We start from the raw sequence: 24,392 nt of genomic DNA, 5'->3' as shown, positions 1-24,392 counted from the left end.
GGGGGGGGGGGAGTTCGTGGCCATCGCAAAAGTACAAAGTCACCCATGATTTTATTGTTGTACATACCAAGACCTTTCAAAAAAATTTGGGTGACAAGCCCAAATCTGTATAGATTTTGCTACAGAGGTCGATTTTCAAAATGGCCGCCATAAATATTACTTTTGACCATATCTTGGTCTGTGAGACTCATAGAGACATGATATTGGTGCCTCAACCTATGTTTTCAGAGTCGAGGAAATCAACAAGACCAATAACAATTACATTGGCTCCTTCGTTTGCGGTAGCCATCTTGAATTTCAAAATTGCCGCCATTCAAAATCGCAGTTGTCCATATATCAGTCATCAAAACACACAGACGCTTGATGTTGGTGGCTATACTCATGCATTTAAGGCCAAGGAATCCAATGATAAGAGTATAATAATACAGTGGTGTGGAGCTATGCTCTCACGATAAAGCCGGACAAAATGGACGACACCAGGAACGAAGTTTCACTGAGCTATTTATTTCTAGCTCGACTCAAAAGCACTGAAAAGCCTGAAAGAACGGGCGGCAATTTATAACCAAAGTTCACCACACAAAAGCCACGCCTCTCAGGCGGGGCGTGGTATGCAAATCGGTAAGCCACGCCTCTCAACGGGGCGTGGTATGCAAACCAAGTGTCCGCCCGGTCAAGGCAAGTCCGGACGAGCCCGGGCAAGTGACCGCCCGCCGGTTACGTCATCGGCCGGTGCAAGGGGATTGTGTAATGCTTCCGGTAACCGCTACATGCACCCCCCCAGAATTAACTTGCACCGGGAGAGTCAGTTTGAGGGGGGTCTTGATGACCCGCCCGAAACGACCCCTGGCGATTTGTGTGGGGGTGGTAGGTGGCGTGGCGGTGGATGGTCGGGCGGGGGGCTTGGTTGACGGGGGACGGCGCCGTCGTGGAGGAAGGGCCCACCGTGGAGGTTGGTCGAGGTCCAAATGGGCCGGCTTGAGGCGGTCCACAGAGATGTGGTCCGGTTTGCCGCCGATGTCCACGATGAACGACTTGTCGTCCCTCTTCAGGACCCGGAAAGGTCCATCGTACGGCGGCCGGAGCGGTCCCCGGTGTGCGTCGTTCCGGATGAAAACGTACTCCGCAGTGCGAAGTGCTGGGGGGACGTGGGGTTGGGGGCAGCCGTGATGGGACGTGGGCACGGGGGCAAACCTCCTGGAGGACCGAGCGTTGGCGAGCCGCGGACCAGGGGCCGGTGGTGTCGGGGATGAACTCGCCCGGCACGCGCAGTGGCTGGCCGTAGACCAGCTCGGCGGTGGAAGCCTGGAGGTCCTCTTTAGGGGCCGTTCGGAGGCCCAATAGGACCCACGGGAGCCTGTCAGCCCAACCGTCGTCCTGGAGGCTGGCCCTGAGAGCGGCTTTCATCGAGCGGTGGAACTGCTCGCACAAGCCATTGGCTTGGGGGTGGTAGGCCGTGGTGCGGTGTAGCTTGAACCCCAAGGCCTGGGCGACCGCGCCCCAAAGCTCAGAGGTGAATTGCGGGCCTCTGTCGGAGGAGATGTCCGAGGGGGTGCCGAAACGGGCAATCCATGTGCCAATGAAGGCCTGCGCCACATCGGCGGATGTTGTTGATGCCAGCGGGACGGCCTCCGGCCACCTGGTGGTCCTGTCCACCATCGTGAGGAGGTGGGTGAAGCCCCGTGAGGAGGGAAGGGGTCCCACCAGGTCCACATTGACGTGGTCGAAGCGCCGCGCGGGCACGTCGAATGGTGCCAACGGGGCCTGGGTGTGCCGGTGGACCTTCGCGCGTTGGCAGGCGACACAGGCGTTGGCCCAGTCACGGACGTCCTTACGGAGCCCGTGCCAGACGAATTTTGCTGCCACAAGCTTCTGCGACGCTTTCCGGCCCGGGTGGGAAAGGCCGTGGAGGGCGTCAAAAATGTGCCGCTGCCATCCGGTGGGCACAATGGGGCGAGGTTGGCCCAGGGAAACATCGCACAGGAGAACTGTGCCTGTGTCCTCGAAGGGGACGTCGGCCAACCGCAGGCCTGTGTCCGCTGTCCGGAGGGCTTGCACCATGGGGTCGGCGGTCTGGTCGGCCGCCATGCGGGCGAAGTCCACACCGAGGTGGACGGCGTTCGCGCCGGACCGGGAGAGGCAATCGGCCACAGCGTTGTCCTTGCCCGCGACGTGCCGGATGTCCGTCGTAAATTCGGACACGGCGGAGAGGTGGCGCTGCTGGCGGGGGCCGACCACGGCTCTGCAACCTTGGCCATGGCGAAGACCAGGGGTTTGTGGTCCACAAACACCGTGAATGGGCGGCCCTCTAAAAGATGGCGGAAGTGGCGAACGGCCAGGTAAAGGCCGAGGAGCTCGCGGTCGAAAGCACTATACTTGTGCTCGTTAGGGCGAAGCTGTCGGCTGAAGAAGGCCAGTGGTTGCCAAGCCCCGTTCACCCACTGTTCATGCACGGCGCCCACCGCGTAGTCGGAAGTGTCCATGGTGAGGGCGATGGGTGCGTCGAGCACCGGGTGCGCCAGCATGGTCGCGTTGGCGAGGGCCAGCTTAGCGCCCGTGAACGCCTCATCCATCTCTTTGGTCCAGGCGACGTCGTGCTTGGCCGGCTTGCCCCGGAGGGCTTCGTACAGGGGGCGCATGAGTTGGGCGGCGTGAGTATGAACCGGTGGTAGAAATGTACCATTCCCAAAAATTCCTGTCGGGCCTTGATGGAGCGGGGGCGCGGGAAACTTGTGACTGCCTCCACCTTGGTCGGCAGCGGAACGGCCCCGCGCTTCGTGATGCGGTGCCCCAGGAAGTCGACGGCTATTAAGCCAAACTGGCATTTCGCCGGGTTGATGATGAGACCGTGCTTGCCGAGGCCCTCAAAAAGCGTGCGCAGGTGGATGAGGTGCTCCGCCCGGGAAGTGCTGGCGATGAGAATGCCGTCCAAGTAGACTAAAAGGAAGGTGAGGTCGGGCAGCACACTGTGCATCAGTCGTTGGAAGGCCTGGGCCGCGTTCTTAAGGCCGAACAGCATGCGAAAGAACTCGAAGAGGCCAAAAGGTGTAATTACCGCCATCTTCGGCACGTCGGCCGGCCGGACGGGTACCTGGTGGTAGCCCCGAATGAGGTCGACCTTGGAAAAGATCACCCGCCCCGCCAAACCGGCGGAAAAGTCCTGTATATGTGGTATCGGGTACCGGTCGGGGGTGGTGGTGGTGGTGGTGGCGTCGTTGAGACGGCGGTAATCGCCGCATGGTCGCCATCCGCCACCCGGTTTGGGCACGATGTGCAGGGGCGAGGCCCACGTGCTATTCGAGCGCCGCACAATGCCCAATCGCTCCAGCGCATCGAATTCCGCCTTCTCCACGGCGAGTTTGGCCGGGTCGAGGCGATGCGCCCTGGCGTAGACCGGTGGACCTGTGGTCGGGATGTGGTGTTCGACGCCGTGTTTGACGGCGACGGCCGAAAACGTCGGCTGCGTGAGGGCGGGAAACTCGGCGAGTAGGCGGGTGAAATCGTCCGCGGCCGGGAGAGTGCAGGCTAGCTTAGTTGGTGCGGAGCCGCTCAATGAGTAAGCGAGCGAGCTGAAGGTCTCCGCGTTGATGAGCCGAAGCGGTTTGACGTCAACCAAAAGCCCATGCGCGCAAAGAAAATCTGCACCCAGCAAGACCATGGGTACGTTCGCCGTGATGAAGTCCCACCTGAAGAGCTGGCCCCCGAAGCAGAATGCGACGCTGCGCGACCGAAGGTGCGGATGGAGGAGCCGTTTGCGGCGATCAAGGCGGGGCCGCAAAGCGCGGCCTGTTTGTCCTGCACCGAGGTGGGTATCACGCTCAGCTGAGCGCCGGTGTCGCACAAAAAACGCCGCCCGGACGCTGTGTCCGTAATAAACAGAAGGCTGCCTGAATGGCCGACGCTCATGGCAGGCAGTGAGCGCCGGCCTGGTCGTTTCCCGACCTGCCGAAAGTGCACGGTGGGCGGCACGTCTGGCCTTCTGCCCGAACCTGGCGTGGTAGTAGCACATGGTCTGCTCTGGTGGAGGCTCCGGCGGTCGCGTCGGGTTCGGTCGACGGAGCGTCGCGGCGGCCGCTGCCGCCAGTGGCGCTAACTCGGCCGGTGGTGGCGCCGGTCGTGGCGCGGGCGTTGCCTCGGTCGGCCCAGGGTTCCAGGCGGCCGCTCCGACATGTCGCCTGGCCGAGAAAAATTATCGGCCTCCTTGGCCAGGGCGCGAAGGTCCGTGATGGGTGAATTAGCCAAAGCTAATCGTACCTGCCCGGGTAGCTGCCGGAGGAACAGCTCGTGGAAGAGGAAATCTGGGCTGTGGTCGCCGAGTAGAGCAAGCATGTGGTCCATGCGTTCGGATGGACGGGCCTCACCCAGCTCCGGGAGGTCGAGCAGTTGTCGCGCGCGTTCGGTCTCCGTGAGTCCAAACGCACCGAGGAGTAGGCCTTTGAGCGCGCCGTATTTGTCGGCGTTCGGCGGGTTCTGTAGGAAGCTCAGGACCCGGGCGGCAGTGGAGGCGTTGAGCGCGGAGACCACATGGTGGTCGCGCGTCGTGTCCTCCGTGATATTCCGCAGGGCGAATTGAGAATCCGCTTGGGCGAACCAGACAGCTGCGTGCGATTCCGAAAAGCCAGGGAACTTCAAAGCTACAGATGACTCCATCGCCGTGTTCTTGAAAAGGGGTCACCAATTGTGGAGCTATGTATGCTCTCACGATAAAGCCGGACAAAATGGACGACCACCAGGAACGAAGTTTCACTGAGCTATTTATTTCTAGCTCAACTCAAAAGCACTGAAAAGCCCGATAGAACGGGCGGCAATTTATAACCAAAGTTCACCACACAAAAGCCACGCCTCTCAGGCGGGGCGTGGTATGCAAATCGGTAAGCCACGCCTCTCAACGGGGCGTGGTTTGCAAACCAAGTGTCCGCCCGGGCAAGGCAAGTCCGGGCAAGTCCGGACGAGCCTGGGCAAGTGACCGCCTGCCGGTTACGTCATCGGCCGGCGCAAGAGGATTGTGTAATGCTTCCGGTAACCGCTACAGTGGTATAATAATACAGTGGTTCACTGAGACCAGCAAAAATCTTCTTGAGTATATTCAGGTAACCTTTAAATCCAACGTGGCGCCCATAACTATCACCCAAATCATTGGTGACTTTGTACTTTTGCGATGGCCACGAACTCCCCCTCGAGCCAGGAGTATATGGTGTCCATCACAAAATTGAAGAATTGCTGCTTTCTGTAATCATTACGTTTAAAGATCTTCATTTAACAAATCAACTCACTGTAATCCACTTCTCTTTTATTTCAGATAAATTCTGAAGACGAGCCCTCATACAAGACCTAATACAAGCCCTAATCCACAATCAGCAATGGAATTTGTACAGCTTTCGGGGATAGGAGTTGGTGATTTTGACCGGACAAAGTGTGTAATTTGTCAAGAGCCAACACAGGGAAAACTGATAAGCACACCCAACGGGTGTAAACGAATACGGGAAGCTAGTGACATACGAAACGACTCTGTAACAAAACGCATAAAGTTGATGCCAGCCGAGAGTGACTTCTATCATGTTTCCAACCAGTGCTACAAGAAGTACACCAATGCGAATCTGCTCAGACGCATCCAGGAAGGAGGGAAATCACAGAAAGCATCGCTATCCTCAGAAGAATCTGGCAGTCCACATGGGGTTTCCACTCGTGCTCACTCCACTGTACGTTCACCTCCAAATCCTACAGATGCATATAGTGTCAACTACTCGATGAACTGCATCATTTGTAACAAGAAGTCACACCAACGGGACTTCACGAAATATCGTATATCTGAGTCGAACCGTGCTACTTCACTTTTACAAGCAGCAAACTTCTTCCAGGATGACATTTTCAGTCGAATGTGTGACCTCCAGGATGAGCATGCAGTTTTTGGAGCTGACTTGTATTATCACAAACAGTGCATGACATCATACATCCAAAAGTTTGAGAATGCTCAACATTCAACTGGCGATACACCAGAGCTGAACCCCAAGCAGCATGCATGGAGTGATATCGTTTCTGAGTTAGAAGAGGGACTGAAAAGTGGCAATGGCTGATCAACAAGGATGCCATCAAAAAGGATGATCAACAAAACCTTGAAACTGAATGACACTATTCACAGAACGAACATCAAAACTATGATATCAATCAGAAACAATCCCAAAAAAACAACAAGGAAAGTGATCAGAAAAAACTAACATGACTGACAAATCAATCGAAATCGCTCGAGATAGAGGTCTTAACACAGAAGCTCTTCTGAAGTATGATGTGTTGCCATCTCCCATGCTGTTCGATGATGATGAGCTTATGACCAAGCCTGAGAAGAGTCAACTTATTCGTGAGCTTGAAGATAAACTGAAGTCTGACGATTATTCCTACCGTCACAAGCCTGAGTCGGCCTTCTTTATAGATATCATGGCAGCAGTTCGCAGAGTGCCCCTCACTGGACTTTCAAATTTCTCTGATCTGCTTTCAAACTTCACACAGATGACAGATGTGTACCACAATTATGGTAGATGTGATTACATCTTTGACATTTACAATGACAATCCATCAGTGAAAGACAGTGAAAGGTTGCGGAGATGCAGTGTGACTCCAGTAGTTCTGAGCACGGTTGAACAGACAACCCCCCTTCCTAAGGACATGGCAACATTCTGGCCATCGAACAAAAACAAAGTGCTGCTGGAGAAGCTAATCTATAACTATGTGCGTGAACAGTCATCGCAAGGCCATGAACAGCCGACAATACTCAGCCAGCTATGCATAGACTGTAACGACTGGCAGTGCATAAAGATACACAATAGTACAGAACATGACATGCGGAACCTGCAGTGCACAGTTGAGGAGGCAGATCTACACATACCCATGCATATCCTTGATTGTCTCCAGGCAGGTTACCCTGCGTTGTTATCTCCAATGATACAGATGTGATAGTTGCCTTACTGTTTTATATGCCAATCTTTCTTCAAGAGGGACTGAAGGAACTGTGGATACGGGCAGGTAGAGGCACCACCACCCGTTATGTACCCCCTTCACATTCTGCATGCACGGCTGGATCCTGATCTCTGCGCAGTCCTTCCAGCACTACACAGCCTCACAGGGTGTGATATCACCAGCAAGATTGGCACCAAGAAAGCAGCCCTCAAGGCTGACCCTGAGATCCACTTGCGAGGATTTGGCACAACCGCTCCACTAACTTCTGCAGTGATTCAGAATGCAGAACAATATTTGGTCAAAGTAGCAGATGCTGGGAGCAAATCCAGTAATTTTCAGGAGCTTCGAGCTTATCAATTCCATTTCTCAAAATCAACATCGCATCAAAATCTGCCACCGACAAGTCAAGGCCTTGAACCTCACATTTATCGTGCATTCTACAATGCATACACCACTATGCATGCTCCAGATAGGCAACTCAACGTTAGAATAGGAGACCTTGATCCAGTGGATTACGGATTTCCCCTCGAGAATGGCCATCTTTTGCCATCAACATCATGGAAAACCCTCGAGCCACGTTGGTCCCTGGTGTGTCATTGTGGCAAATGCGCTCGTGTAACGTGCCCTTGTCGAGAAGCTTCGGTAAAATGTTCTGTGTTCTGCAAGTGCCAGAAGACTGAAAACTGTAAAAATCCTTCCAACTGAGATGAAACATTAGACTCTGATATGCACCGAAATTACAACTTTGAGGTAAATAATCATTGATTTAGAGTCATTTCAAGTATAGCCGTTAGGTTTTGGTGGCCATTTTGGACGCCATTGTGGATTTTTAGGTTACATGATAACTCAACCAAATGAACCACTGTATTATTATACTCTTATCATTGGATTCCTTGGCCTTAAATGCATGAGTATAACCACAAACATCAAGCGTCTATGTGTTTTGATGACATATATGGACAACTGCGATTTTGAATGTTGGCCATTTTGAAATTCAAGATGGCTGCTCCAAACGAAGGAGCCACTGTAATTGTTATTGGTCTTATTGAGTTCCTTGACCATGAAAACATAGGTTTAGGCACCAATATCATGTCTCTATGAGTCTCACAGACCAAGATATGGTCAAAAGTAATACTTATGGTGGCCATTTTGAAAAGCGCCCTCTGTAGCAAAATCTATACAAATTTGGGCTTGTCACCCAAATTTTTTTGAAAGGTCTTGGTATGTACAACAATAAAATCATGCGTGGCTTTGTACTTTTGCAATGGCCACGAACTCCCCCCTAGAGCCAGGAGTATAACTGAAATGCGGAGTATTGCAAGAATGGTTTATGATCAAGAGCATTTTGTTGGTTCACGAGTTATCAAGTGACCACGATATTCGTCATGTGTGTGCGTCTGTCTGTCTGTGTGTGTGTGTGTGTCTGTCTGTCCGCAGCATAACTACCCGATATCATCCGATCTTGATGAAACTTGGGTGGGAGGTTGATATCATGATCTAGTTGTGTCCTGCCGAGAGTGGGCGTATTGCGCCCATTGTGGGCGGAGCCACACCCGAAAAAGATGTCTTTTTCGGCGGTAATCAAGTTCAAGCTCCATCTTCTCCGAGGGGTTTGGTGGAATCTGACAGGGGTTTCGATATTTGGTTAGGCCAATGTCATGTGTCTAGCCCCACGGAGCTCGATTTTTCATTTTCTTTTTTTTTTCCTTTCCTTTTTTTTTCCATTTCATTTTTCACCGAATTTTCGGTATAGTGTCGCTAACTAACCTCATAACTGATTATACATTATTTTCTATCTCATTTCAAGGTCAGTAACCTTCGTTTTGACATTTCCGGGCCTGGCCTGTCCGGGCCTGTTTCGGTTATAGTCCGTCCTTTGTCATTGGATACCGCTCGCTCGTGAACCATCGTCGCCTCCTGACTTGTTCTAAATAAATAGGACATAAATTATGTCGTGTTTAGATAAAGAATGAAACCAAGAAGATGCAGAATCAACATGTGGTTAAACAAGAGTAAATCAGAAATATTTTTGTTGTCTGAATGAAAACTATCTCTATATAGATATTTTAACCTTTGACCTGATATTTTCACTGGGCCACCACCTTGGACGGTATGAATATGGATAGGTTCTCCTAAAGGTGTGACATTTCATAAAACTTCGAGCCAGTAAGCCACGACTGCAGATTATGCAGACTGCCAAAGAATAGGAATACTCGGCCATCAAAATACTGATCCTTCCTTCTTTCTGATTTGATGCAAATTGCCTTCAAAGCAGAAAAAAGAAGCAAATCACATGTTTGGCATTGGGAAGAGAATAATGCTTCTGGTAATACTGCCAGAATATTTATTATACATTTTGCCTCGACCACACAAGCCTATTTTCCTTCAGATTATCAACAACCTAATTAGATGCCACACTTTTCCATCCTTTTTTTTTCCATGCAAGCACATAAACCTTATGCACGGATTTCATTGGTAGTTTTAGAATTTAGATTGTCATATGTATGAATTAGCGTAAGATTTTTCACAAAAAATAGAGGAGTACAATGTTGACATATGGAACCTTTTGTTTTTTATCCTGTGAACATTGATGATAAAATATCTGAATCATGAGCAGCTACATTCATCGCTAACACCGTTTATTACAGGCAATGGAAATTGCAGTGGAACGCACAGAAATGGAGCGAAGCAACCAGGATAAAGTGGACGAGGAGGTAAACAAGCATTTTTATGTTTTTAACATTGATCTTGGACTTGTAACAGAGATTGTCCATAAATCGCCTGCAGGGCAAAGCTATGTATTGCTTGAAATGGTATACAATACTTTAATGTGCGTTACAAGGACAGTAGTAGACAATGGCCTTGTACATGTTAGAGATGGGATTTGAATTTGGGTTCAGGGTATCATGAGCCTTTGGTTTGGGTGGGAGCACTAAACACTCCATGCATTAAGTATTGATCAAGTGTTTTGAGCACCCTTGGGGCATCCTCTTGTTGACTATTGACGTTGCGTAGGGTATATACTTATATCGGTTAAAATGAGCAGCTCTGCAAGATCTCTCGATTTCCAGTGTTTAACTCTTTTTTTCAACTTAGAAAAAGATAAACTGATTTGAATGTTTTCAAATCCAGTGATCAAAACTTTTTTATGGGCAGGTGAGGGGAGTATGACAGAAGCCCTCGTAATGGCTGCTCGAGATACTGTACATCTAAATCCTTTGAATCTTCATGAAGAGCAGATGAGCTTTTGGCGGCACCCTGAACAAATTCCAAATTCCTGCCCGAGCCTTAGTTGAACGTGAGGCCGACAGCCAGTTTGTGAGAGTCTTGGGCCAAGACTTGGCACGTGAACGTACACATGACTCAAGCCATATGATTAATGAGGAATTTACCTGAAGGACAGAGGGTATTCATCGGCATTCCCCCAGAGAAGGCTGGGAATTGTAACCATGTGATTGGTGCTCGGAAGGCAAAAGGCTGTGCTTGGGATGGAGGGTCTAAAAGAGCTAGGACTAAGAGGTTGAGTCAGTCATCCCTGGGGTTCTGTCATGCTCTTCAATACAATGCCAGTTATCACCCTCACTATCACACTCTTGTCTGGAGGTGTGAGCACAATAGCGAGAGAGAGAGAGATCTCCCACAAGTTCAGCATTTGTGTGGATGAAACATATTCTACTCATGGCACTTGAAAGCTGACATGTGTCAAGGTGCTGATCTTCGAAGCAGGCCCATTGCACTCCGTTGTACTATATAATTGAGGTGGCATGCACCCTTTGTTTGAGGCATGCTTCAGCTGCAAGTTTTTTGCAACCCTGGTGGTGCAGCTCCATGTCGTCATCACTCTGGTGATTCAGCATTATGACGTGGTGCCTCTAATTTGTGAAAACCTGATGCTTTGTTGCTTTTGAAAGACTAAAGCCATTGCCACCTGTGATTTGGTACGTTTTCCCATCCTTTTCGAGTGATAGCAGTTGAGCCTGTCTCCATGGTACCTTGTCAGTTCAGTCACACTAGGATTTAAACTCAATGTTGCTTTATCTGCCTTAAAAATGCCTCCTGTTGTGCATTCCATCAAGAGCCAGAAAACAACATCTGTCTAACCTCCAAAAATGACCTTTCAAACTTGTGTCCCTCCTCTAAAACATGGTGGCACCTTGTCAAGTCTGTCTCTGGTGTATATCCCTCCCCACCGCTTCCCTCACTTTAAATGGCACCGCAGCCGACTCTGCTCGTGAAAAGGCTGAATGCCTCAATTCTGTGTTTGCTCCCAAATGTTGTGTCCTCAACACCACTCTCTCTCTGTACCCACCCTTTCCAGTCATACCCAACTACTCCTGAATTATTTGTCTTTTATACTTGAGAAGGTGGAGACGTATCTGGCTCATGAGTCCTAAGATCCTGCTCTGCTGCTCTTGCCCTTCCTCTCTCTGCCATTTTCACCCTATCATTTGCCCTCGGTCATCTTCCATCTGCTTGGAAATCCACCAACATCACTGCATTACATAAAATAGGTGCAAAAACAGATCTCCTCAAGTACAGATCTTATCGGCTTACTTTTCATCATCAGCAAGTTTGTGGAATCTATCATCATAATTGAAATGAAATTCTTCTTTCCTCCAATGCCTCATTGCAGGTCATCAAATCGGATTCAGACCAGATCACTCTACCTTGAATATGCTGCTTCGACTCTCCCAGCAATGGATGGAGGCCCTCAATATCAGACATTTAGATCATGGCCGTCTCTCTGGACATATCACTAGCTGTCAATACAGTCTTGCATCTCAACTTTCTCTCCAAACTGTATGCCTATGGCATCCAATGCCAACACCCCACTTGGATTGCTGACTTCCTCCACTCCCGTAGCCAACGTGTGACTCAACGGAATCCTTTCTTCTCTCCCTGTCAAGGCCAGAGTACCTCAAGGCAGTGTTCTACGCCCATCCTATTCCTAATTTTCATTAATGATCTCTCTGATATTCATGATTCTCTTTATATATTTGTTGATAACTCTACCTTCTGCTGTGACATTCCTCATCCTTCTAGCAAACAGGCAGAAGCCTCGTCCCGCTCTTCAAACCTTGACAAAATCACAAACTGTTGATCCTCCTCAGCGGATCAGAAATCTCAGACCAAAATCTCAGAGAGCCTCATCAGCGTCGACGAGTCTGGCATTTCACTCAGGCCAATTGGCATGGTCTTCAAGCAGCCATCAAACATCTGGACTGGTCTCCCATCTCTACTGCCTCTAACATCAGCTCTTCCTGGGAATTCTTCCAAAGTAAACTGCCTTCTCTCTCATGCACAGATTTATCCCATCTCGTCTTCAGTTGTCATACCCTTCCTCCCGTCCACTGTACACTAAATCTTGTGGTGAGGCAATTGTCTTGAAACAACTTGCCTTCGCCTCATGGAAGGCAAATCCAACAGAAGCTAATCTCAGTTTCTTTCACAAAGCTCGGAACAAGTGTGTCTACCCTCAGGAGAGCCAGGAAGCACAATCTCTCCACTCTCAGGACTGAACTCTCAAACCTGTTTCCCTCCTCCAAATACTGGTGGCATCTGTTCAAATCTGTTTCTGGTGTTTGTTCCCCCTCCATCCATCCCCTCCTTACCTCAAACGGCGACACAGCTGACACTGCACGTGAAAAAGCCGAATGCGTCAATTCTGTGTTTGCCTCAAAATCTTGTGTCCCAAACCCATCTCTGTTTGTACCCACCTTACCCAGTCGAACCCAGCTGCTCCTGGACTCTGTGTCCTTCTCTCCTGACAAGGTGGAGAAGTTTCTGTCAAACGTCGACTCTGATTCTGCAACTTGACCAGACGGCATCAGCCCACGGGTCCTAAAATCCTGCTCTGCCGCTCTTTCACACCCTGTCTCTGTTCTCTTCACCCTCTCTTTTGCTCAAGGTCATCTGCCATCTGCTTGGAAATCAGCCAACATTACCGCTTTAAACAAAAAGGTGCAAAAACAGATCCTTGAAACAACAGACCAGTCAGCCTGCTCCCAATCATCAGCAAGGTCATGGAATCAATCATCGCTTCGGATATCAAATCTTTCCTCTTCTCAAATGGCTTGATCTCTGATCATCAATTTGGATTCAGACCAGGTCACTCGACTCTGTACATGCTGCTTCTGCTGTCTCAACAATGGATGGAGGTCCTCGATGCCAAACAGGGAACCAGAGCTGTCTCCCTTGACATATCTTGCCTTTGATATGGTCTGGCACCCCACCCTGCTCACCAAACTCTCCTCCTATGATATCCATGGAAACCTCCACACAAGGCTTGCCGACTTCCTCTCTGGTCACAGTCAACGTGTGGCCCTGAATGGAATTATCTCATCTCCCCTTCTCCTTTGGATATGTCTTTAGATATGGCCAAATTGTTCAGCCTAAAACTGTAATGTTCCGTGAATGGTTTGTACAAGGAAAATGCAATAACCGTTTGTTTGGTTGACACTTTATTTTGAATTTGTGTAATAAAACAATTGCAATTTATTGTCTTTTGCAAGTCCAAGAGGAGCATGGAAAGAGAAGCTGCTGCTGTTTTTGAGGTTGCTTAAATAATGTGGCGGAAGCATTGACTTTTTTTGTGCATGCAGGTGTTCAAAAAGGCATACATTCCACGGACGTTGAATGAAGTGACAAGGTATGAGCGGGATTACGAGCAGGTGATGAGGAGCAAAGAGGATGAAGGGGCTTTTAGTGTTCAGCACGACAATGTAAGTATCTGAAGTGCCTCTAATCAAAGATCACCTTTTGTACGTATATCCTGATTTCATTATACGTGTGAACAAATTTCAACTGTCAAACATAGGGGCAATACCCCTGGTGCTCACCTGGTAGAATAAACAGTATACTACACTGACTAAAGGTATTTTAAACTAATTTGAATGGTTTCTTGAAGACAGGGCAGCATGTAGAATCATACTAACATAATCAACAACAACAACAACAGGCATTTTAAGGCCATTTTCCCTGCTATATCATTGAACTTTAAACAAACAAAAAAAAACATACCGATTTTGGGGGGCAACCCCTACCTATCAAAAGACAATGTCAGACCCCAATTTTTATAATGCCTTGAACAAACATTGGTACATCATGGGTGATGAAGGTTGTGGTGAAGTTTCATTGAAATTGTGCATGTAGTTTCAGAGAAAAGAACGAATACCTATTTTGGGGGGTCAAACCTGGATGCACTTTGACCCCCCTGTAGACTGACTTGTCGTAGACCCTGTAGACTTAGACCCTGATTTTTTTTTTTTATGCCGTGAACTAATTTTAGTCACAACACAATAAACTTTTGTCACTTTTTCCAATTAAGGGGTGTTGCAAAATAAATGATACTTTTTTCCCCAAAGATGAAATGAAGTTTCAATTGGATGAAAATCCAACCAAAGGCTTTATTTCATTCAAAAATTAAAAACACGTTTAATACGCGTCAATATGTCCACCATCAGCTTCAGAAACTATTTGAAGTCGACTTTAAAAATATTTCAGCAAAGACACGAACATTAGTCGCAAATATGACTGAGACAACACGCAGGCAACGTCCGCGACACGTCATGATGACGCATGCGAAATTTGAATTCAAAAATCGCAGACATGTGGTCAATACAATCTAGGGGGGAAAAAGTATCATTTACTTTGCAACATGTGGTCAATACAATCTGGGGGGAAAAAGTATCATTTATTTTGCAACACCCTATATAGTGGGGCGGCTTAGCCCAAATATTCAAAAGAATTGTGCATTTTGTGATACAAGCACCAAATTTGGCACACTAGTAGACTATCATATTATGAAAAGATCTGGATATTGGGCCATCTCAGATTCAGAGATTTGATTTTTGCAAGATTTGCAGATTTTGCAAGCTGAGATTGCAACGCCAGGGACGGCTGACTCCTTCCTACGAGCTGCCCACGTCACCCGCACAAGAAGAGCTCATCAAATCACTGCAGCAGCACTGCACATCCTACAACACCGTGCGTATTAACGCCACTGTATGACATATGCTGATGATGCAGAAGACCTGCCTGAGTTCGAAGACTGGTGTCACCAGAGAGGAGAAGACATTCCCAACTTTCAGTACTGGGCAACTGTGCTGGAACTAGAGATGTTGGTACTGGTCTACGTGCGTTCTCTGCGGCAGGCTTCATTCACGACGTACCTTGATGCCCTGACGGAACTGGTCCCATGGTTCCATGCCTTAGACCACACACACTATGCCAGGTGGGTCCCTGTTGACCTGAGGGACACGGTTGCACTCCCAATGAAGCACCCAGATGTAGCCAGAGAATTCAGGGCTGGCAACTTCACTGTACAGAAGACGAAGAAGGTGTTCTCTTCGATCCCAATCGAATCGAAATCTTGCAAAAATCAAATCTCTGAATCTGAGATGGCCCAATATCCAGATCTTTTCATAATATGATAGTCTACTAGTGTACCAAATTTGGTGCTTGTATCACAAAATGCACAACAGGTTTGCTATGCTGCTACACTAATATTACATTCTTCTTGTCTTGCTTTATTGATATCTTCAGAGCTAAGATGTTTTACAAGGTGAAAAAAGAACAGATTTGTCATGTATTCTTTGCCTTTTTTGTTGTTCCAATAAAGTGGAGCATTTTTACAGCTGTAATTGCTCTCCAGAATTGCTGCTGCATTGAAGTATCTTCATATATGCTGAGGATTTCTCCTTGTTAACAAAATGAAAAACAATTCTTGCTGTTTCGCATTTTAAAAAATTGACATTTACAGTAAATATTTTTCTTTGATTTTCATTTTTTTGCAGATTCTTTACCAAACTCTAACAGGTTTGAAGAAAGATTTGACAGGTACCCAGGAAGTAAGTACTGTGCATTCATAACACTTTGGGCTTTTGATATCCAGTATGATAAATAAACTATCCACTTGTATATTTTACTGTCATTTTCAATTCAATACAATGGGCCATTGTTGTAAGAAATATATTTTCGTTTGTTGTACTTGTTGCTAAATTGCGATTTTTGCCATTTTCATAAAGAGGAATTGAATATTGGGATGAAGGTGAAATGCTCAGCATCCAATACAGTTCTGTCATTTTGGTTTGAGAAAGGAAGCAAATCATTTTGGATGTTTTCAGGTGCCAATCATACTCGAGACCAGCCAGAGCAGAGATTCAGAAGATTCAGAGAGCAATGATTCTTCTGTATCAGAAGAGGAAGAGTCCTTTGTGCACCCAAAGGACAGGCCCAAAGATCCAGATATTGACAAAAAGGTAGGGAAAGCAAGAGTTCTCGTATATGATGTTTTGGAAAATGAGGCTTAAGTCGTAATATTTTGGTACTTTTGTGGGTGTTTTCTCAAATTTACCTCTGATTCTGGATTATAGCTATCTTTATTCCCATTTTGCACTCTTTCAAAAAGATTTGAACTTGACATATCCATCACATGGACATGAAAAACAAGACTGAAAGTCCAACATCGGCGTAGTCGGGCTTGTTTGATACTTTAATTGAAGAGGATAGTATGACCTGGATGGGGATACCAGTTAGCAAAAGGTGAGGAATGAATGCATGAAGCCTAAGGCCTCTACATACTGTGTCATTGGAAGACCCGTAACGCCTATGCTTTCTATATTTGATGGTCATTTTAACAATGGGTTTGTTTGTGTTTCACACTGAATTAAAAATGTAAAGGTCGAGCATGGCGATTGTGATGTATGACATGTTCGGCCTGAATGAAAATGGAATCAAAATGGCGGTGTGCGGAGTCAGCCGCCATACCTCTGTAATGACATCACATCACCCCTGTCATGTGACCAGACCCTCAGCTCTGATTGGTGTATGTTTGAGGGGACATACAGACAGACAAACGCTGTTCTCGACAGCTTTGCCCTATGGGCTATGCCGTCAAAATTACAGGATGCTGTGCTAGTCAAATACGGTACACCAATCGATTAGAGAAGTGGTTCAAAATGCATCGATTCACAGCCACTCAATAACATCAATCCGTCAACCACGCGGGCATGCGGACAGACAAACGCTGTTCTAGACTGCTTTGCCCTATGGGCTACGCCGTAAAAAAAAACATGGACATCACCACGTCACCATATGGAGGCCATCCCCACATAGTTTCCGGTATCCAATCCAGTGTGCATTAAAACAAAACACCTCGAAGACAGTAGGATAACAAACCAGAGATAAAAAAAATTGTTTAAGTCCTCGTGGTCTTTTGAGTCCTCATGGTCTTTTGGCTCCCCGGGGTCTTTTGTGTCTTAAGTGTCTTCGGGATCTTAGAGGTCTTCAGTGGTGTTGGTGGTCTTAAAGGTATTGGAGTCCTGAAGGATCTTCAAAGGTCTTAGGGGTGGCAGCAGTCTAAAGTGTCAAAAGGTACTTTCCAGTTGTATGTAATTAATAGACTACATAATTAATAGAGAGGATGCCACTGAGTTGAAACGGTATGTAATTAATAGAGATATAGTCACACATCTGGAGAAGATAAGATAGCAAGGTTTCTTATTCTTGAAATAATATTTAGAAATTCCGGCTGCCAGACCGTGCGACAGATCACGTTGAGATTTTAAACGTATTCTGCTTGACGACTGTATCATACTTGTAAAGTTTGACTTCAATCCTTATGGTGGAGAAATAATTTTTTCAGAGAAATAATTTCTTTATTTATTTTCCTTTGATGCAGCATGACTGCCAGACCATGTGACCTATGATTTATTCAAAAACATACTGGTATCCCCAAGATTTGGGGAATATATGTGTGAACTTTCCACTCAACCTGTCCAGTCATTCTTGGACGAGTTGATTTTTAAAGGTTTAGCCTTCAAAAAATCATATCTTCCAGACCATGTCATCTTTGAGATTACAACTTACCACTTGTGGGGAATACAGCGGACATCGCCCCCTATATTCCCCAAGTCCAGTAGATCATGTAAATAAAGTTTCGCATTGATCTGGTGATCACTATTTTGCCACTAAATTATCTGATATTTACAAACACCACGATAACACTGATGGCATTTGCCTTATATCTCTGTTGTGTATGGCATTGCTCGGCAAGAATAGTTGAGTGTGCATCTGAAGATTAGGCATATTTAAATTGTAGTTGACGATCTATTGTCCCTCCTCCCTATTTATTATTTACCCCAGGTGCCTTTCTAAAAGCTTTTATGACAGCATGGTAGTTCTGATCCTAAATAGTGCATTTTAGGACAAAAATGTATATAGTTGTTCATAAATCCTTTAGGAAGAATTGCTTGTGGGCTTCATGAGTTCTGATTATAGTGCTTCACTTTTTAGCCCAGATATTGATCCTGTGCGTTGACAAAGTTTCCTGAATGCCGACTTGGTTTGTACTGTCCATGCATTATTGTAAATTTTGAAACTGCCGTCAATCCTACAGGAACATAAGAAGCTGGTGAAGGAGGCAAATCGTGAAAGGAGGAAACACAAAGTTCCAAAGCATATAAAGAAACGCAGAGAGAGGGTGGCCAAGATGAAGAGACAGTGAAGTTTGTACTTGGGGACCAGTATTTGTTTGGGGCAGTCTTCCAAAAATGCCTTGTACCTTTTGAAAAATAAAACGGTGCAATCGTGTTGCTTCTTCCTGTTGGATGTCAGACTTAATGTTGACAAGTTCTTGTCAAGCATGATGTTTCGTCGCAACACACACATCCTCTTGTTTGTGTTTGATGTTTCTGTTCGTTATGGTGAGGGCATGGCGGATGAGCTGGTCGATTGCCTAACTGGATTAATGATATGAAGCAAAGAGTGGCTGTGGATATGAGTATGTCTGGCTGGGAGGTTGTAAGTGATGGGGTACCACAGGGATCAATACTCGTGCTGAGAGTTGCCTTTTCAAATATGCAGATGGCACAGAGCTTGGAGGTAAGGTACGCAGAAGAGGGGGAGAGGGGTTGGGCAGATTCAGGAAGGTCTAGTCACTTTCATATATTGAATAAAGATTGGCAGATATAATTTAACATTAAGAAATGTAATCTGCTGGGAATTTTTTAGGAATGATGAGAATAGAAACGACATAATGCAAGGGGCAGTGTTGGAGCATTTGATACAGGAGAAGGATGTGTGATGGGAATTGGAGGGTAATCACATGGCATAATGCCAGGCAGCTATTGGTAAAACTAATCTGGCTGTGGGTACCTAGTTTGGTGAATGTCTGCCCAACCGTTTAAGATCCATCGTGAGGGACAAGTGACAGACAGACAGAGCCGATTACAATATCCTCGCCCCCTTTTTTAAAAAAAAGCGTGGGGATAAAGATATCGTCGTCTTTTGTATTCACTGGCTGATGGTGTGGCTCAGCCACTGATACAATGCCCTCTCTCTGTAGATTAGGGCAGGAATTTGTAATTTGGTCAAAATGCTGGCAATAGCTCACCTACTCTTCGCGAAGGCCACCGTGGGATCTTTAACGTCCAAACACTAGACTGGATGACATTTCAACATCCATCCGTGTGAAGGCACACACATTGATGCCTCGTCCCTGCCTTTGTAGCTTCACCGAGATTCTAATCCAGGCTAGACTGCTCAGGGGCGAGTGTGCATACCTCTAGGGCCTAGGCCATCCTGCCAGCCAAAAAGAGGTAGTCTTCACGCTCCAGAAATTGTGAGGGCTCACATATAATATTTTGAGCAGTTGTGGTCACCATAGCTGGGGAAGGACGTAGCTGCCATAGAGAGGGTTCAGAACTTCAATGTCGGGCTACTAGATAGAGTCCGAGACGAGTTTGACTAAGCTGAGTGGCTGAAAGATACGAGGCTTTAAACATTAGAAAGGAGATGTTTAGGATACTAGTAAAACCACTCCATACAGCAGTGACAGGAAGGTAGCTAACTGGATTAGAGATATGCCGTCATTTCATGAAATCCAATATGGCCGCCATGTCATGCGACCTATGGTGGCTAGTTTGCAATAAATTCAAAAGTCGGAGGAAACGGCATTCTTCTTCTTGAGGATGGACTATTATGTATGCCAAGTTTCAACTCGATAGATCGATAAATGAAGGAGGAGATGTATTTTAAAGGTTTTCATGAAATCCAATATGGCCACCATGTCGTGTGACCTATGTCATGGCGGCGATATTGGATTTCATGCAAGCCTTTAAAATACACCTTTTTCTCCAAGTCCTGATTACCAGCTGCATCCCTACAGAGGCTGGTCGATCTTATCTACTGGGCGGTACTCGATGAATGCTGCCCCGCTGGTGTCTCGGAGATGATATCCAGGTAAGAATCTCCTTTGGTCACACAGAGCACACTGACAGCACCGAGCACCCGCCTTCCTCCTTGCTCCTCACTCTTCAGCTACCGGTACGAATTGTGGTTCTTTAAGTGAGCAGTTTCCAAATTCGACGTCACTCAGCTTGATCTGTGGATTCGGATTCATCTGCTTGCTTCAGCGATATGAATCTCGCCGGAAGAATTTGCAACGCGACCGGCAGGTCAGACTTCAATGTGCACACCCTCAATGTGCACACCCACGGGACCAAAGTGTTTCGAACGTGTTCACCGCCGACCTCAATCCATTTGTACACTTTTCAAGTTTATTTGTAAGATCTGGTTACCTGAGATAAGTTACCACCCTGAAAGTTGAGTTGATGCATAGCTGCATTGATATCTGTGACGTGTGCTTTATAATTTTGGGATTTTTAAAGTCAATAAGCGGTACTTTTAATCTATTAATTGGTGCAAGTATTTTAAAGCGTCGACTGCAGGGTTTAATAAATATTACTTATTAAATCTCCTTCTGCCTTTTGTCGTATGTTGGTTACCTTCACCACCAAAGGTGGATGGAAGTTATGTTTTCACCCCCTGTCTGTCTGTTTGTCTGTCCGTTTGTGAACAAAATATCTCAAAGTTGTGGACGGATTCGGACAAAATTTGGCAGAGATGTAGCGACGAGGACTAAATGATTAGATTTTGGTGAAAATCCGGATCCGGCTACTATAATTTTTTAAGCGATTCTTCACCATTGGGAGATCGGGCCAAAAACGATACATAGCAGGATATCTCAAAATGTTGTGGACGCATTTGTACGAAACTTTGTGGACACGTTGGGTGTCTGACAAGGACAATTTGATTCGATTTTGGTGAAGATCTGAATGTGGATTCGGATATGAGAATTATTTAATTTTTTAAGTGATTCTTCACCATTGGGAGATGGGGCCAAAAACGATACATAGCAAGTTATCTCAAAACGTTATCGACGGATTTGGACGAAACTTGTTGGACAGGTTGTGTGTGTGACGAGGAAGATTCGATTCTATTTTGGTGAAGATCCGGATCCGGCTAGTAGAATTTTTAAAGTGATTCTTCACCATTTAGTGATATGGCCAACCAGGTGGAGGTATGCTCTCTACTGAGTGCCGTTCTAGTTTCACCTGTTTTATAACAGACAGAGGACATATTACTGTCCGAAAATATTTCCAATCGTGCTACCCTCCCGGTGATTGGTGCACATGCGTCGTTGCCTTGTGGAAGTGCATAACAATCTTCATTTTCCAATCGATTGAGTTGAAACTTGGCATACATATAATCCATCTCGAGGCAGAGATCCATCTCTTAGCCTTGATAATCTCTTATCCATCTCTTAGCCTTGAGATGGACTAGATGTATGCCAGGTTTCAACTGATAGATCGAAAAATGAAAGGGGATTACATTTTAAAGGTTTACCTGAAATCCATTTTGGCCACCATGTCACGTCACGTATGGGCAGACGAAGAAAGCAGCAAGGAGAGCTGTGGATAGGGCAAGGAATGATATAAAAGAGGAGTACAACAAGTGGGAAGAGGATGGTGGCAGGAAGTTTAACCAGCTTGTAATATTTTTCAAGGTCAGAAGAGAGGGAAGAGGCTGCAGGTCTCCCTGTCTGAAGGATGAGGGATGTCATGCCAGAGGGTAAAGTCATCAGCATATACATGAAAGAGGATTTTCCAGAGAGTCAGAGAGGTCATTAATGAAGATTAGGAATGGGATGGGGCATAGAAAACTGCCTTGGGGCACTCCAGTCTTAACAGGGATTAAAGGATTCCGTTGATAGCCACATGTTGGCTACGAGAGTAGAGGAAGTCAGTAAGCCATGTGTGGAGTTGGCCTTTGATGCCATCGGCAGAGTTTGGAGAGAAAGGCAGGATGCCAGACTTTATCAAAAGCACAAGATATGTCCAGAGAGATGGCCCTGATCTCATGTCTGACATTGAGGGCCTCCATCCATTGTTGGGTGAATAGAAGCAGCATGTACTAGGTGGAGTGACCAAGTTGGCGATCAGAGATGAGGTTGTTGGAGGGAAAAAGTTGGATTTCCTATAAATTGCGATGAAGGATTACATGAGCTTTCTTTTTATATAGTGCGGTGATGTTGGTGAATTTCCAAGCAGATGGAAGATGACCTAGCGCAAAGGGCAGTGAGAAGATGTGCAAGAGCAGGTTTTTAGGACACATGAGCTGATGCTGTCTGGTCCAGCAGCAGAGTCATAGTCGAGGTTTGAAAGAAGCTTCTCCACCTTCTCAGGCGCAAAAGACAAATAATTGAGGAGCAGTTGGGTACGACAGGGAAGAATGGGCACAAAAGATTTGAAAGCCAACAAAGAATTGAGGCATTCAGCCCTCTCATAAGTGGAGTCGGCTGTGGTGCCATTTAAAGAGAGGGAAGGGACGGAAGGGGACCATACTCCAGAGGCAGACTTAACAAGGTGCCACTATATTTTAGAGGAGGGAGACAAGTTTGAAAGTTCATTCTTGAGGTTGGACAGATCCTGTTTTCTGGCTCTCCTGAGAATGGACACATACTTGGTGCAGACTTGTTCGAATGCACTGAGATTGCCTTCGGTCAGATTTGCCATCCAAGAAGATAAGACGAGTTGTTTCAGAGCCACTGCCTCACCACAGGATCCTTTGTATCATGGGTGGGAAGAAGGGTCGGATAATTGAAGATGAGATGGGATGAATCCTGGCATAAGAGAGAGCAGGATTCTGTGTAAGAATTCCCAGGCTAAGTTAACATCAGTTGCAGTAGATATGGGACACCTGGCCTGAAGAGAGGTGGCTGCTTGCAGTCCCTGCCAATCTGCTTGAGTGAAATGTCAGACTTGCAGGGGTTGAGGCAGCTCTCTGAGAATATCCAGAGAGATGTTGACTTTCACAAGCACATGATCAGATGAACCAATTGGAGCAGAGGAGGAGCAGGAGACATTTCTGTGAAAGCTTGTCATATTATAGGTTTATTTAAAGTTCAAAACCAACTAAATGATCACAATACCGAAGATATAATACAACAATTGTATGTCATCCACAAAAATGTAAATAACTTGCTCAAATCCCAAATCTAAGAGATATTACTTGTATCGTCAGTGATTGTATCGATGATATTCGTTTTTTTGGATAAATAAAAAAGAACCTTATTATCTTTGATTGTGTAAATGAGAGAAACCAACCGTTTATGGATAGCTACTCATTGCTGTTTTGTATGCAGGCTTTGGCTGCTGGTTGCATCATTTTCTGAAAGCAAGGCTTTGCCGCTGATGCAGTTACCAGTAACCTAGGTACTCATTTTTCCGACCTTGGAAGGATGACTGGCCGAGGCAACACACCTTGTGTTATTTTAATGGTGCGACAGGGGCTCAAACTCAAGACCCTAACATTTTAATCCAACCACCTTAAACGTAAAGTCAACACCAGGCTTAGGGACATCTACTACACCAGGGGGAGACATTCCTCTTATAATTGTATTTATCTTGGTGAATCCTACTTTTAACTCCCTCGTCGCTTGATTATAAATAAAGCTAAATACTTTTATTTTATTCAAGCTAAATTGAATAGATACAAATATGTTTTGGATAGACAATTGTTCAACATTATGTCCTCAAAGGGAATTTGAAAATCATATGAAACGCACAACTGAGATATAGATATAAATATCGTTTGTTATGCAAAATAAAATAATAAATGATATTTTTCAATAAATAAATACAGAAAATGGATGCGCATGGAAGAGCAAGAAGGTTCTAAGGAAGTTGGAAAGTTAGTTTCAAAAGTTGTGAAGACACTAGAATGACACTCGGTAGAGCGCATGCCTTCGCCAAGCTGAGCAGTTTACGTTTTGCGTCCCGCCGATGGTGGAGAATCACCTTAAAAATACCTGTATAGCCCGATCCAGATCCACATCTTCACCAAAGTCTAATCTTTTCCTCCTTGTCATGTAGCCAACCTCTCCACCAAATCCGGGCACAACAGACATGGCTGAAAACATAACTTCTGCCCACGTTTGGTGCCAGAGGTAATAAAGAATAAACGGAGACAAAAAACTAACGGATGAAGAAGCATTTGAAAGAAAAGAAGATACATTTCTTGAATGCTCTTAAAAACTACACCTCATCAAAAAATGATAGAATCATTGAAGCTCCTGTTTCTTCTACAATTCCCATGATGGA

At 46.2% G+C, this 24,392-nt stretch overlaps 1 protein-coding gene across 2 annotated transcripts in view; it reads left to right on the top strand.

Moving 5' to 3' along the window:
- The window catches only part of RIOK1 (RIO kinase 1), a 59,188-nt gene extending 40,648 nt beyond the window's left edge, over window positions 1–18,540 (top strand). For both annotated transcript variants that reach the window (XM_068130519.2, XM_068130520.2), the window contains 5 exons: window positions 9,597–9,662; window positions 13,551–13,670; window positions 15,744–15,797; window positions 16,074–16,208; window positions 18,347–18,540. In XM_068130519.2, the coding sequence (XP_067986620.2) occupies window positions 9,597–9,662; window positions 13,551–13,670; window positions 15,744–15,797; window positions 16,074–16,208; window positions 18,347–18,454 (483 nt within the window). In that variant the 3' untranslated portion in view covers window positions 18,455–18,540. The remainder of the gene's footprint in view (window positions 1–9,596; window positions 9,663–13,550; window positions 13,671–15,743; window positions 15,798–16,073; window positions 16,209–18,346) is intronic.
- Window positions 18,541–24,392: the final 5,852 nt, after the last annotated feature.

The sequence above is a fragment of the Myxine glutinosa genome, chromosome 11, assembly GCF_964187855.1.
Source record: "Myxine glutinosa chromosome 11, kmMyxGlut1.1, whole genome shotgun sequence".
Lineage (NCBI taxonomy): Eukaryota > Metazoa > Chordata > Myxini > Myxiniformes > Myxinidae > Myxine > Myxine glutinosa.
Note: the sequence above shows the minus strand (reverse complement) of the source record. Positions and strands in the feature narration are given on the sequence as shown.